Source organism: Oncorhynchus keta, chromosome 16 (genome assembly GCF_023373465.1).
Source record: "Oncorhynchus keta strain PuntledgeMale-10-30-2019 chromosome 16, Oket_V2, whole genome shotgun sequence".
Classification (NCBI taxonomy): domain Eukaryota; kingdom Metazoa; phylum Chordata; class Actinopteri; order Salmoniformes; family Salmonidae; genus Oncorhynchus; species Oncorhynchus keta.
The window spans coordinates 4,466,493-4,481,348 of record NC_068436.1 but is presented as its reverse complement, the minus strand read 5'-3'; the positions used below and the strand labels follow the sequence as shown (position 1 = coordinate 4,481,348).

Genomic DNA, 14,856 nt, shown 5'->3' with positions numbered 1-14,856 from the left:
AAGTTTCTCAGTTCATTCAAATCATTATTTCAGTTCATGCTTGGCAGCGTGAGTGAAGGAGGCTTTGTTGCAGAATAGAAAGACGATTCTAGATTTGATTTTGGATTGGAGATGTTTAATATGAATCTGGAAGGAGAGTTTACAGTCTAGCCAGACACCTAGGTATTTGTTCTAAGTCAGAACCGAGCAGAGCAGTGATGCTAGTCGGGCAGGCAGGTGCAGGCAGCGAACAGTTTAAAAGCATGTTTTTATTTTTTACTAGCGTTTAAGAGCAGTTGGAGGCCACGGAAGGAGTGTTGTATGGCATTGAAGCTCGTTTGGAGGTTAGTTAACACAGTGTCCAGAGAAGGGACAGATGTATACAGAATGGTGTCGCATGTGTAGAGGTGGATCAGGGAATCACCCGCAACAAGAGCAACATCGTTGATCTATACAGAGAAAAGAGTCGCCCGAGAATTGAACTCTGTGGTACACCCATAGAGACTGCCAGATGTCCGGACAACAGGCCCTCCGATTTGACACACTGAACTCTGTCTGAGAAGTAGTTGGTGAACCAGGCGAGGCAGTCATTTGAGAAACCAAGGCTGTGAAGTCTGCCAACAAGAATACAGTGATTGACAGGGTCGAAAGCCTTGGCCAGGTCATTGAAGACGGCTGCACAGTACAATATTTTATCGATGGCGGTTATGATATTGTTCAGTACCTTGAGCGTGGCTGAGGTGTACCCGTGACCAGCTTGGAATTGCACAGCAGAGAAGGTATGGTGGGATTAAAAATGGTCAGTGATCTGTTTATTAACTTGGCTTTCGAAGACTTTGGAAAGGCAGGGCAGGATGGATATAGGTCTGTAACAATTTGGGTCTCGAGTGTCACCCCCTTTGAAGAGGGGGATGACCGTGGCTGCTATCCAATCTTTAGGGATCTCAGATGATACGAAAGAGAGGCTGAACAGACCGGTAATAGGGGTTGCAAAAATGGTGGCGGATCATTTTAGAAAGAGAGGGACCAGATTGTCTAGCCCAGCTGATTTGTACGGGTCCGGGTCTTGTAGCTCTTTCTGAACATCTGCTATCTGGATTTGGGTGAAGGAGAAGCTGGGGAGGCTTGGGCAAATAGCTGCGGGGGGTGCGGAGCTGTTGGCCGGGGTTGGGGTAGCCAAAAGGAAGGCATGGCCGGCCATAGAGAAATGCTTGTTGAAATTCTCGATTATCGTGGATTTATCGGTGGTGACAGTGTTACCTAGCCTCAGTGCAGTGGGCAGCTGGGAGGAGGTGCTCTTGTTTCTCAATGGACTTTACAGTGTCCCAAAACTTTTTGGAGTTAGAGCTACAGGATGCAAATTTCTGTTTGAAAAAGCTAGCCTTTGTTTTCCTGACTGACTGCGTGTATTGGTTCCTGACTTCCCTGAATAGTGGCATATCGTGTGGACTATTCGATGCTATTGCAGTCCGCCACAGGATGTTTTTGTGCTGGTCGAGGGCAGTCAGGTCTGGAGTGAACCAAAGGCTATATTAGTTTTTTTTAAATGGGCATGCTTATTTAAGATGGTGAGGAAATTACTTTTAAAGAACGACCAGGCATCCTCGACTGACGGGATGAGGTCAATATCCTTCCAGGATACCAGGGCCAGGTCGATTAGAAAGGCCCGCTCGCGGAAGTGTTTTAGGGAGCGTTTGACAGTGATGAGGGGTGGTCGTTTTACCGCGGACCCATAGCGGATGCAGGCATACAATATCCATTAAATAAATGCATGTCGCTACAACCGCAATAACATCTGCTAAATAATGTGCGTGTGACCAATAAAATAAAATGTTATTTGATGTAAAAAAATATATAAAAAAAAATGTTTCATCAAGAATGATTAGAGTGTTCCTGGCGGTTTTCTCTCTCTCCTCCCCTCTCTATCTCTCCCCCTCTCTCGCTCTCCCCCTCTCTCTCCCCCTTCTCTCTCTCTCTCTCTCTCTGTTCTCTGCCTCGAAATGGAATGCTCATCCACCATCACTCAACATTCAACAATTATCTGGGCTAGAAAGATTGCACACAGGATAAGTGCATCAATAACAGTCTTTTCAGAGACAAATTAAAGGTGTTACCTTTGATGCGGTTTCATCATTTTGAAAAACACTGCAAAGATTCCTGGGTACACCACCAAGGCTGCTGCTCTGATAACAGGATAATATCTCCCTCCATGCCCCTCCTCTTTTTTGTGTTGTATGTGAAAAGCAAATACAACTGTAGATGGAGTTGTAGTTGTCTCAAAATGAATGTAAACTCCACCCACCCGGCCCCTGGGAAAGCTTAAACTAACAAACTCAATGTCTGGGCGCTCTTGTCGAGTATCTCAGACTATGTCATGTTATTTGAAGATGATTTAGTGGAACCAGTTGGATGATTATATGGACTGTAGGCTACAATGCTGTTTTCTCAACGAAAAAAACTGAAGGTGACGCTGCTGCATCTCTTCGGTATGTGCACCTTGATTATTGTGACTGTGGTTGTGGAGACTTGAGACTAGAGACAGCTGTGTTAAACTCATGTGTGACACCTTTAAACATTTTTCCATGTGATACACAAACGTGATATATATATATAGGTAAGCTATACATGTCGGCTTATTAGTCTTATTAGTTATGTTCCCAAATGTAATTACTGTGTCTGCAAGCTTGGCTACCTGATGCTTTATACAATGTTATGGGACTTCCACTGTTGTTCCAGGCGTAGTGTACACCCTCAAGTTACACAGCTGATATAAAAAAGGAGGCATTGACCCATTTGCTAATGTTTTAGGGAGTTTTTATGTGCAAAAGCAATTACTGGGGGCTGGGTGCTGTTTTTTGTTCCTTTTTTACCTCTTTTATTTTTCAGGGGGTGCTACAGCACCCCAATTTCGCGTGGCTATGTTCACAAGCGTCGATGGCTACACCTAACAACAGTTGTGTGAAAAAAACTCTCTGTTTTATCTCATAGAGAAAGCGAAGTTGATCAACTTGAGTAACTCAACGTGACTTTATCTATTTCTCTGGGACAAATGATCTGACTGCAACCAATTAGCCTCTTATTTGAATGTTGGGCTTGAATGTGAGCTCACACAAGTCATTCCCCTCTGTGTTCAGGATGGAGAAGAGAGAGCATTTCCTCTTGGTAACGAGATTTTATCAACTCACTGCATTAGATGTCTGTCCAACTTGCCTAAAGTGCTGCTCTTAAACAACTTCCCCATTTCTGAAACTGTAACATGAACAACTGTGTTTATGTTTCGTATGATGTTTTAAAACATTATTGTCATGACAAGAACTAGAGTTGGGAATCTCCTCCATGGTGTTGTATCATTGAAGGACAATGAGCATACTGTAGGTCCATCAACTAAATTAAGAACCCCCATAGATCAATCATCCAGGGCCTGTTTCCTGGACACAGATTAAGCCCTGGACTGAAAAGTATGCACAATGTAAAATCTCCATTAAATCAGGGTTTTAGTCCAGGACTAGGCCTAATATGTGTCTGGGAAACAAGCCCTCAAAGTATTTAAGACGTAGTGTGAGAAGGAAATGATGTGGGTTTTCAGGTTTTGGTTTTGTCTGTCAGCTCTATCTTCAGTTTCTTGACTGAGGTGCTTGTAAACTGTTAAGGGACTGTAAGGTATTTATAATGAGGGATACCTGGAGAAAATCGGACCTCTCTGAAATGAATATGGATGACCCTTCAGTAAAATATATTTTTACACTCCCTGACCAATGAGACAAGTGACCCTACCCTGTACCCAAAATGAGACAAAGTGGATACCAGAGAACATGCCTACCCTTTACCCTCAATCCTCGGACAGACCAGAGCCTTTAGATATGCAGTTTTAGAAGCTGTCCTTCATTTTGTAAGCATTAGCCTACATGCCAAAGTTGTCAGACGGTTGTGGATTCACATTCCACCGCGGACAAGGGTAGAGGGGAAAATATCTCCATTATAATAAAAGCACTGCATGAATCTATCATCTTATTTGAATTCTGAGAAGAAATTGCCTTTTTAAACACTTTTATGCAATTCTACTTAATTTTACATGACTGGAGACTAGCAGAATCTTTTAATATCACACCAGAGCAAGACACGGAATGAGCTCATGAAGCAGCACCAGAGAGGCTGTGATTTCAATACAGGCTGTTAAATAAGAGAGAAAAAATGTGTAATAAATGTGATAAATATTTCTCTCCGGAACATGTGTGCCACAGTTATTGGCACCCCTAGAAATTCTTATGAGTAAATCTAACTGAAGTATATTCCCATTCATATTTTATGTTTTTAAGTTCACCTGAGTTATTAGGAATGCTTAAGTGGTAAGCCATGACTTCCTGTTTCACCGGGGTATAAATAGGAGGTGACATACAGGCTGAGTTCCCATATTTATCCATCGCTATGGGAAAGACCCGAGAATACAGTAATGTTGTGCAACAAAATGTTGCTGGGCTGCACAAATCAGGAAATGGTTAAAAGAACATAGTTCAACGGTTGAAAATGCCAATGGAATAATAGTGAAAACTATGAAATAACACACATCAAAACTATGAAATAACACATATGGAATCATGTAGTAACCAAAAAAGTGTTAAACAAATCTACATATATTTGAGATTTGAGATTTTTCAAACTAGCCACAGTTTTGCACACTGTTGGCATTCTCTCAACGCATTTCAAATAACAGGTGTGCCTTTTTAAAAGTTAATTTGTGGAATTTCTTTCCTTCTTAATGCGTTTGAGCCAATCAGTTGTGTCTTACAAGGTAGGGTTGGTATACAGAAGATAGCCCTATTTGGTAAAAGACGATGTTCAAATTATGGCAAGAACAGCTCAAATAAACAAAAAGAAATGACAGTCCATCATTACCTTTAGACATGAAAGTCAGTCAATCCGGAAAATTTCAAGAACTTTGAAAGTTCCTTCAAGTGCAGTCGCAAAACCATCAACCGCTATGATGAAACTAGCCCTCATGAGGACCATCACAGGAAAGGAAGACCCGGAGTTACCTCTGCTATAGAGGATAAGTTCATTCGAGTTACCAGCCTCAGACATTTTCAATTAACTGCACCTCAGATTGCAGCCCAAATAAATGCTTCACAGAGTTCAAGTAACAGACATATCTCAACATCAACTGTTCAGAGGAGACTGTGTGAATCAGGTCTTAATTGTCAAATTGCCGCAAATAAACCCCTACTAAAGGACACCAATGAGAAGAAGAGACTTGCTTAGGCCAAGAAACAACAGCAATGGGCATTAGACCGGTGGATATCTGTCCTTTGTTCTGATTAGTTCAAATTTGAGAGTTTTAGTTCCAACCGTCATGTCTTTGAGAGACACAGAGTAGGTGAATGGATTATCTCCGCATGTGTGGTTCCCACCATAGGGCATGGAGGAGGAGGTGTGATGGTGTGGGGGTGCTTTGCTGGTAACACTGTCTGTGACTTATTTAGAATTCAAGGCACACTTGACCAACATTGCTACAACAGCATTCTGCAGCAATACACCATCCCATCTGGTTTGCGCTTGGTGGGGCAATCATTTGTTTTTCAATAGGACAATGACCCAAAACACACCTCCAGGCTGTGTAAGGGCTATTTGACCAATAATGAGAGTGATGGATTGCTGCATCCGATGGCCTGACCATCACATTCACCTGACCTCAACCAATTGAGTTGGTTAGGGATGAGTTGGACCGCAGAGTGAAGGAAAAACAGTCAACAAGTGCTCGGCATATGTGGGAACTCCTTCCAGACAGTTTGAAAAGCATTCCAGGTGACTACCTCATGAAGCTGGTTGAGAGATTGCCAATAGTGTGCAAAGCTGTCTTCAAGGCAAAGGGTGGCTACTTAGAAGAATCTAAAGTATAAAATATACTTTTTTGGTTACTACATGATTCCATATGTGTTATTATTCTACAATGTAGAACATAGTAAAAAAAATAGAAAAAACCTTGAATAAGTAGATGTGTCCAAACTTTTGACTGGTACTCTATATTTGAGAAAAAAAACATGTTTTATGTAAGAATGTATTTTTTCTTTCAGTTATTTTACTTTAATTAAAGTTTGTATTTGTGTGATTTGTTAAATGAAAGACCAAGAGGATAAACAATAAAGACGTTTTTTCACTGCCCATTTTGCTCATATTTACCAAGGGTGCCAAAATTAGTGGAGAGCACTGTATATATTGTATCTGTCCCTAACAATATAAACAAAATCATACCGCTGCATTTAGCCTGTACAAAATATATTTTGGCCAGTTATGAAGCTGTATGTTTGTGTAACAAGTCATGCATGCAAATATCTATTGTCCTCTTTTGTCTTGGTCAATTTCAACGAAGATTAATGTGTTTTATTTTAACACTTTATTAAACAGTGCATAAAGCTATACTCTGATCTTTGTTTTTTTATTTAATTGTTTCTTAATGTTTCTTACTGTTCATAAGTCAGGCTTCTGAACAAGACATAGCACCATCTCGGCAGCATCACTGGATGTATATTAAGCAGTACTTGAGTAAAAGTAAATCAACCTTAATAGAAAATGACTCAGGTAAAAGTGAAAGTCACCCAGTAAAATACTACTTGAGTAAAAGTATAAAAGTATTTCGTTTGAAATATACTTAAGTATCAAAAGTAAAATCACATTTCTTAAATTAAGCAAACCAGACGGCATCATTTTCTTGTTTATTTTAAATGTACGGATAGCAAGGGGAATGCCCCAACACTCAGACATCATTTACAAACTAAACATGTGTTCAGTGAGTCATCAGATCAGAGGCAGTAGGGATGACCAGGGATGTTCTCTTGGTAAGTGTGTAAATGTTATCATTGTCCTGTCCTGCTAAGCATTCAAAATGTAAAAATAGTACTTTTGGGTGTCAGAGACAATGTATGGGGTAAAAAGTATATATATACAGTATATATATATATATATATTATTTCGGAATGTAGTGAAGTAAAAGTAAAACTGGTCAAAAATATAAATAATCAAGTAAAGTACAGATACCCAAACAAACTTCTTAAGTAGTACTTGCAAGTATTTTATTAAGTGGTCAATTGTTTGGATCAGTGTCAATTTTGTCAGCAAAAATAGTGACTAAAATATTTGCAAACATTCCAGTCTCCCGTCTGTCATGAGCTGCCAGAGTTTCCCGTCTGTCATGAGCCCACCAGAGTTTCCCGTCTGTCATGAGCCGCCAGAGTCTCCCGTCTGTCATGAGCCGCCAGAGTCTCCCGTCTGTCATGAGCCGCCAGAGTCTCCCGTCTGTCATGAGCCGCCAGAGTCTCCCGTCTGTCATGAGCCGCCAGAGTCTCCCGTCTGTCATGAGCCGCCAGAGTCTCCCGTCTGTCATGAGCCGCCAGAGTCTCCCGTCTGTCATGAGCCGCCAGAGTCTCCCGTCTGTCATGAGCCGCCAGAGTCTCCCGTCTGTCATGAGCCGCCAGAGCCGCCAGTCTGCAAGGAGCCACCAACGCTACCAGTCTGCATGGAGCAGCCAGAGCCGCCAGTCTGCATGGAGCAGCCAGAGCCGCCAGTCAGCATGGAGCAGCCAGAGCCGCCAGTCAGCCATGATCCACCAGAGCCGCCAGTCTGCCAGGATCCGCCAGATCCGTCAGTCTGCCAGGATCCGCCAGTTTGCCAGGATCTGCCAGAGCCGCCAGTCTGCCAGGAACCGCCAGAGCCGCCAGTCTGTCTCTGTGTTTGCACCAGATAGGCTCAGTCACTTTGTTTTTTATTTTTTCCTTGTTTTGGAAGAGAAGAGAACGAGCGCCATTCTCCTTGCGGAGATGGTGCTAAATACATCAACACGGTCGGTCCCTGGGATTGGGCTGGCCAACACGATTCGGTTTGCTTGGAAGGAAAAGGAGTTGGAACCTTTAGGACGGGAAACTTTTGGAAGGATAATATTGATGGGGATTCTAAAGCTGACGGTGAAGGACGTGTTTTGTTTCCAAGGCAACTCGTTGGAGGGAGCATACAACGTGGCACTATATACAGAGGAGAAACACGATGATATCCTGAGAAGGGCAAGAGCAGTGGGAGGTGAGAGGCAGATGTGCCACTATGAAATAACAAGCCTGGCGAAGAATAACTTTAGGGTTGTAACTGTCAACATTTACAACCCTTACGTTAAGGACGAAGAGGTCAGGGCTTTTCTGGGGAGATACATGGATAACGTCTCCTCAGCAAGGCACCTCAAAGACTCCCTTGGGTTTTGGAATGGGAGGAGAGGCTTCCAGGCCCTCCTCAGAGAGGACCCAAAGGGACATGGTGGCTACCTCCATCCTCCTGCTATGTTCTCCCTAGGGGCTGACAGGGGGACGTTGTTTTATGCACGTCAGCCCCCATTTTGCAGGCGCTGTATGGCCTACGGACACATATTCGCCTCGTGCAGCACAAGAAAATGCAGATTTTGTGGATCTGAGGAACACGAGGCGAGGGATTGTGACAAGCCTAAGGCGTGCCATGGGTGTGGCTCGTCAGCACACCTGTGGCGGGGGTGCCCGGCCCGTCAGAGGTCATATGCGTCTGCGGCTGGGGGGGGAGCAGGAGCGGGGGATGGGGGAAGAAGAGGAGGGGAAGGAAGCACGCCTCATGACCAGAGTACAGGTCCAGAGGGGAAGGCCGCAAGGAAGGAGGAGGAGCAAGAAGCGGCGGATGGAAGAGAGAAGGAAACGGAAGGCACGGGAGTAGGAGAACCAGGAAAAGCGGCGGAAGAAGGCAACCGAGTGGAGGAGCATGAGAGAGAAGAAAGCGAGGGAGGAGTGGTGGAGAAGGAGACGGTGGAAGAGCAAGTGGACTGGGGGGAAAGTGCCCTGGTGGAAGAGATGAGGGGAATGGTGGAGGAGCTGGCGGGGGGGTGGTATGTCTCCACTGCCGCCATCACCAAAGAAGAGAATGAAGAGGAGGGTGCGATTGGCCGACAGTGAGAGGGAGGGGATGGCCAAGAGACTGATGGGGGTGGGAGAAACCTCTGGGTTGCTGCTGGTTTCCCCAGGCCCTCAACTTCTGTTGGGTGGGGACACACCTAACAAGACTCGGGACTGGGTACAGGAGGAGGTGGGGAGTTTTTTGTTTGGGGACTCCCCGATTTTTTTCCAAACCAGCTGCAGCACTGGGGAGGGGGAGGAGTGTGGGGGTAGACCCAGGGTGCAGGGCACCCCGGAGCCAAACACTATTCCTGCATCCTGGGTTGGTGAGATGGAGGAAGAGGGGGGGATGTCGGGAGTACGGATGGTGTTCTCACCGGTAGATATGGAGCAGGGGAGCATCGGGTGAGTCTCCTGTTTTTTTTTTCTGTCTGGGTTTAGAATTTGAGTGTATTACATGTTTTTATTTTTTCACGGGGTCTAATTTTACTTTTGTTAGTTTAAATGTAAGGGGTTTAAGGGATTTTGTTAAGAGGAGGGCGGTTTTTAGTTATTTGGAGGGTGTGGGGTTTGATTTTTGTTTTTTACAGGAGGTTCACCTGAGGGATGGAGGGGATGTTAGTAGGTTTAAGAGGGAGTGGGACAAGGGGGAGTCGGTTTGGGGTATTGGGGGTGCACTCATCGGGGTAGGGATTTTGTGTGGGCACAGGGAGGTAAAAGTGGAGGATTATTTTGTGGTAATGCAGGGGAGGGTTATAGGGGTGGATGTCACGATAAGGGATTGTAAATTTAGATTAGTGGTGGTGTATGGGCCACAGGTGGTGGTAGACAGGAGGGAGATGGTGGACTGTCTGACGCCCCTGTGTGTCACAAATAGGAAATTAGTGATAGGGGGGATTTTAATACAGATTTAGGAAGAGGGGGGATAGCAGTGCAGGCGCCATTGCCAGGCTAATGGCTTGCCATGGTCTGGTAGATGGTGGTCTGCACACTACTCCGAAAATGGACGGTCCTACATGGCGCAACTCCAGGGGGGTTGAGCGGAGGCTCGACTATATTTTTGTACCCAGGTCTTTGGGTAAGTTGTCTGGGCGGCTGTTGCCTGTTTTCTTTTCGGATCACGACGGGGTGCTCCTGCAGGTGGGGTCGCCAGTCTGCCTCTTTGGTAGGGGGTACTGGAAGTTAGATCGGGATGTGCTGGAGGAGCAGGCTTTTGTTGACAGGTTTTATGGTTTCTTTTGGAGGCTTGAAGGCCTCCGGTCCATGTGCGAGGGGGTGTTAGAGTGGTGGGAATTAGTTAAGGTGAGGATTAGGGCTTTTATAATAGTGTATTGCAAGAGGAAAAAAAGGGAGGAGAGGAGGGAGGTGGATCGTATCCAAAGGTTAATTGAACTTGAATACGAGGCAGGCAACCTCGGCGGGTCGTTTGACTGGGAGAGATCCGCAACCCTAAAGGCGCAGCTCAGGGAGTTGCAGGAGCGGAAGGCTCGAGCTTTCCTGGAGCGTGCGCATAGTGGCTTTCTAGAACATAATGAGACTTGTTCTGCTATGTTCTTTAAGTTGGTTAGGGCCAGACAGAGTAGGAAGGTAATGCATGGTGTTAGGGAAGAAAATGGTAGTATAGTTAGAGAACCAGAGGATATGGTCAGGATGACAACTGATCATTTCAAGGTTTATTTAAGGAAAGGGAAATAGATGTAGAGCAGGGAAATGTGTTTTAGAACACTTGTCCAGGCGGTTGCCGGAGGACATTAGAGAAGTGATGGAGGCCCAGATCTCACTAGAAGAGGTTGAGAGCGCTCTTAGGAGGATGGGAAAAGGGAAGGTGCCTGGGATGGATGGGCTGCCGGCTGAGTTTTATCTCAAGTTTTGGGGTATACTTGGACCAGTGGTCCTCGAAGTCTTGAAGGCCATCCTTGAGACGGGGGTCCCAGGGGCATCAATGGCTGTTGGTGTGCTGTCACATTTATATAAGAAGGGGGAAGTAACAGACCTTGACAACTGGCGGCCGTTGACCATGCTGTGTGTAGATTACAAGCTACTTGCAAAGGTTATAGCAGACCGGTTGCGCACAGCCCTTCCCTACGTCGTTCATGAGGATCAGACGTGCGGGGTAGAGGGCCGCTCTATTAGATGGAACCTACAGTTAATCAGGGACTCCATCGCTTGGGTTGAAGATAGAGGACTGCCTTTAATGGTAGCAGCGCTAGATCAGGCGAAAGCCTTTGATCGCGTGAATAGATCCTTTTTATTCAGAGTGTTAGGTCGATTAGGATTTGGGGAGAAGTTTATAGGATGGATTCGTACATTATATGTCGGAGCGGGGTGCCGAGTTAGTGTAAATAGTCACTTGGGTGATGTTTTTGACCTCTCGTCTGGGGTCAGGCAGGGGTGCCCACTCGGCTCTCCTCTTCGTTCTGTACATGGAGCCTCTGGGGGCTGCCATTAGGGCAGACACAGGGGTGGAAGGCTTGCTGATTCCTGGAAGTGGTGGACTGCGTGTTAAGATGACGCAGTACGCCGACGACACTTCCTTGCTGTCGTGCAAGGACTCGTGCCTGACAAGGTCCCTTGCCATTTTTTGGGATTTCACCCGAGCGTCGGGAGCAGTTCTGAACCATGCAAAGTCTTCCGTCAAGTTTTTCGGAAGATGGCGCGGTAGAACGGATGTGCCTGGGGGGTTATCTCTCTGTGAAGGGGCCCTGAGGATTCTCGGGGTCCATTTTGAGACCTCCGGCTCAGCGACGCTAAACTGGAACATGCGTATCGCAGTGGTACAGAGGAAGCTAGCAATGTGGAAGGCTAGGTATTTGTCTTTTTTGGGCAAAGTCCTGGTCCTAAAGGTGGATGTGTTGCCGTCTCTTTTGTATTTGGCATACATCTACCCATTGCCGGCTTGTCTGAGGAGGCCTCTAGTGAGGCTTGTGTTTCAGTTTATGTGGAGTGGCAGGTGCGAGTGGGTTGCCAGGGCACGCATGATCTGTCCCATCGGGGAGGGAGGTAGGGGGGTACCACATTTCCCCCTCAAGCTGGACACAATTTTTGTTTCTTTCTTGTTAACGGAGCTTGCTCAGCCAGTGATACACCCGTCCGGTTACCTCCTGCGGGTGTTCTTCTCGTATCAGGCGAGAAGCATAATGGTGTGGTCTAACACGGGTCCTCGGGCGGAACAGCTGCCGTGGCCCTTTGGTCATGCGCCCAAGTGGCTGCGTGCGCACACTGAGGTTGAAGTTGCCCGAGTAGGTTTAGATCACAGGCACTTGTACGAGGAGGTCAGAAAGGCAGGGAGTCCGGCGCCTGTAGTGGGCATCTCGGAAGTGGTCTGGGAGGGAGTGCAGGCGCGGGGTCTGGACAACAGGCTCAAGGACCTGAATTGGTTGAGCCTTCATAAGTGCTTGCCGGTACGTTCCATCTTGTACCGGTATAGTTTGGTGCAATCCCCCACCTGTCCAAGATCCTCTTGTGGCAGGGAGGAGACTGTGCGCCATGTCTTTTGGGACTGTGCCTTTGCCGGAGTAGTATGGGCTAGGTTTGGTAAAGAGGGATTTTGTATTGACGTGGGCCAGGTTAGAGAGGGGTGTAGGGAGAGCGAAAGGGACGGATAGGGACAGGTTTCTACTCTGGCTTCTCATGAGTCTCTTTAAACGGGGGCTGTGGGAAGCAAGGCAGGACATGGTGAAGACAGGGAGAGATTGGGGGGTGGAAGGGATAGTGAGGAGGGTGGAAGGAGATTTGAGGGGGAGGATGAAGAGGGAGGAGAGGAAGTGGGGGCAGCATGCTGCTCGGGAGAGGTGGAAGGGGGGTTTAGGGCTGGGTGTCAGACAGCTGTTAGATTTGTAAGAGGATAGATTAGGGACGGGGAGATAGGGAAAGGTATTTTGTAGGGTGACGGGGAGGGAAGATGCTCCCCTGAGGTTTTGTTTGAGGTTTATGTTTAGTTTAATTAGTTTAATTAAAATACCATTATTTGAGTATGTATGTAAAATTATGAGTTGTAAAGAATGAATGGTATTGAAGATAATATATATATATTTTTTTTATTTTTTAAAAAGGACTGTTTCGGTTTTTCCACGTTTTCTTATTTTGTATATGTATATTGTTCACGTTATCATCTTTATTAATTATGTTCAACCATAACCACGCTGCATTTTGGTCCTCCTCTCTTTCCCAGGAAGAAAAACGTTACATGTTTTCTACATTGCTTTGTTTTTGCAGTGATGTGTAGAGCCTGGTGTATCTTATTTTGATTCTCTGTATATACTGTACAGCATCACTGCATTTGTGAAGGACAACATGGAAAAAGGTCAAATAAAGCCTTCTGTTTCTGGATATTCATGCTCTTCAGTGACATTCTTTCTGTGTTGGTCATCTTTGGTTTAATAATTTTAGGAAAAAATAACACAACCCATGCTGTGATAATACATTTACTCGTCTTTTATGGTGCATACTATAATTATAGTATCAACAAATGGCACAGAAATATGAAAGAGGGTTAACCATGTTAGAGTATATTGATAGTTGTAATTAGTATTTATTGGGCCATTGTGTAACAATTTATTGAAATAACTTTTCATTAGATAGCAAGTTGTATGTTTTGATGGAGGTAGTTAATTTTGTGTCATGTATTTAATGTTTTGAGAGTCTTGATGCATTTTGCAAATTAAATGTGTCATTTTGGCCAACGTGTTTCAGTTTTGGGCTGCATGTTAATTGTTTAGAAAACGTTAATTCTGTTTGGACACATTCTATCAAGAAAAACTGCAATTTGCTGCATTGCTATATTATTAGAGAATAACTATGATATTTAAGGCAATGCGTCTCTCTTTCTCTCCACAGTATTCTGCTCAGCCCAACCTGAGACTCGGCAAGTGAATGGCCTCGTGGGAACGGTTTTCTATTTTCCAGAAAGGGTGTTGAACTCTGGCAGTTTACTTTATGGAGACCTTGGCAGTATTGCACAGGTGTACCCTGGTAAACAAAGTAATACCAACCTTGAGAAGAGATTTAAAAACCGCCTTCACTGGAACAATGTTACTGGAGTCTTCACTTTGTCAGATCTACAAATAGATGATTCTGGGGTTTATACTATGGAGAATACAGATAAACGGAAGTCGACACATATATTTCAGCTGACTGTGTACTGTAAGTGTGTGTGTGTGTGTGTGTGTGTGTGTGTGTGTGTGTGTGTGTGTGTGTGTGTGTGTGTGTGTGTGTGTGTGTGTGTGTGTGTGTGTGTGTGTGTGTGTGTGTGTGTGTGTGTGTGTGTGTGTGTGTGTGTGTGTGTGTGTGTGTGTGTTGTAAATTACAACATCATTAAAGTGGCAATCAGCAGTAGAAACAATACTAAAGCTGTCACCTTTTGGTTTGGTAAAAAGCTGAGGGATGTTTCTGGAGAAATGTAACCACTCTCAAATTGATAGACAGAGCTATGGATTCAAGGACTGATCAGCCATCATGTAAAAAATTATAGAGTGTAGACAGATAGTATTTGTTTACAATTTCTTTGTTTACAAACATCGGAGTAAAAAAAATTTGTGGGTTCTAAGCTCAAGAAGCATTTATAAATATTCTTCAAGAATCAATGGGTACATTTCATTAACTTCTAGGTCCAAAAATGAATGTAGCAACTGCTCTTTGCCACTTTAAAGATAAGATCCATTTCACTAGTTCACATTTTTTCATTATTTGTCTTCCAGATGTTCTGTCCAAACCTCAGGTGACGGTCCATGATGACATCTCCTGTAGCATGGTGTGTTCTGTGGAGAACGGGAGAGATGTGACCCTGTCCTGGTACAAAGGAGGGGAGATACTCAACCAGACCAGCAGCCCTGACCACAACATCACCCTCTCTCTACCGCTCAAGGTGGATGAACAGAACAGAGACTCTTACAGATGTGAGGCTGCCAACCCAGTCAGCAAGGAGACAGCTGTTGTTCCACATTCCTGTATAGAGAGTGATCCCTTCAAGGTGACAGGTAAACACATG

General features: G+C 44.9%; 1 protein-coding gene across 9 annotated transcripts in view; it reads left to right on the top strand.

Annotated features, from left to right (window-relative positions):
* The window catches only part of LOC118395375 (SLAM family member 5-like), a 261,843-nt gene that overhangs the window by 95,592 nt on the left and 151,395 nt on the right, over window positions 1–14,856 (top strand). For 2 of the 9 annotated variants that reach the window (XM_052464433.1, XM_052464432.1), the window contains exons 1-3: window positions 2,266–2,465; window positions 13,707–14,012; window positions 14,567–14,845. The exons of the other annotated variants lie outside the window; for them this stretch is intronic. In XM_052464433.1, coding sequence (XP_052320393.1) covers window positions 2,414–2,465; window positions 13,707–14,012; window positions 14,567–14,845 — 637 coding nt within the window. In that variant the 5' untranslated portion in view covers window positions 2,266–2,413. Of the gene's footprint in view, window positions 1–2,265; window positions 2,466–13,706; window positions 14,013–14,566; window positions 14,846–14,856 lie in introns of those variants that run through there. 9 annotated transcript variants of the gene reach the window in all.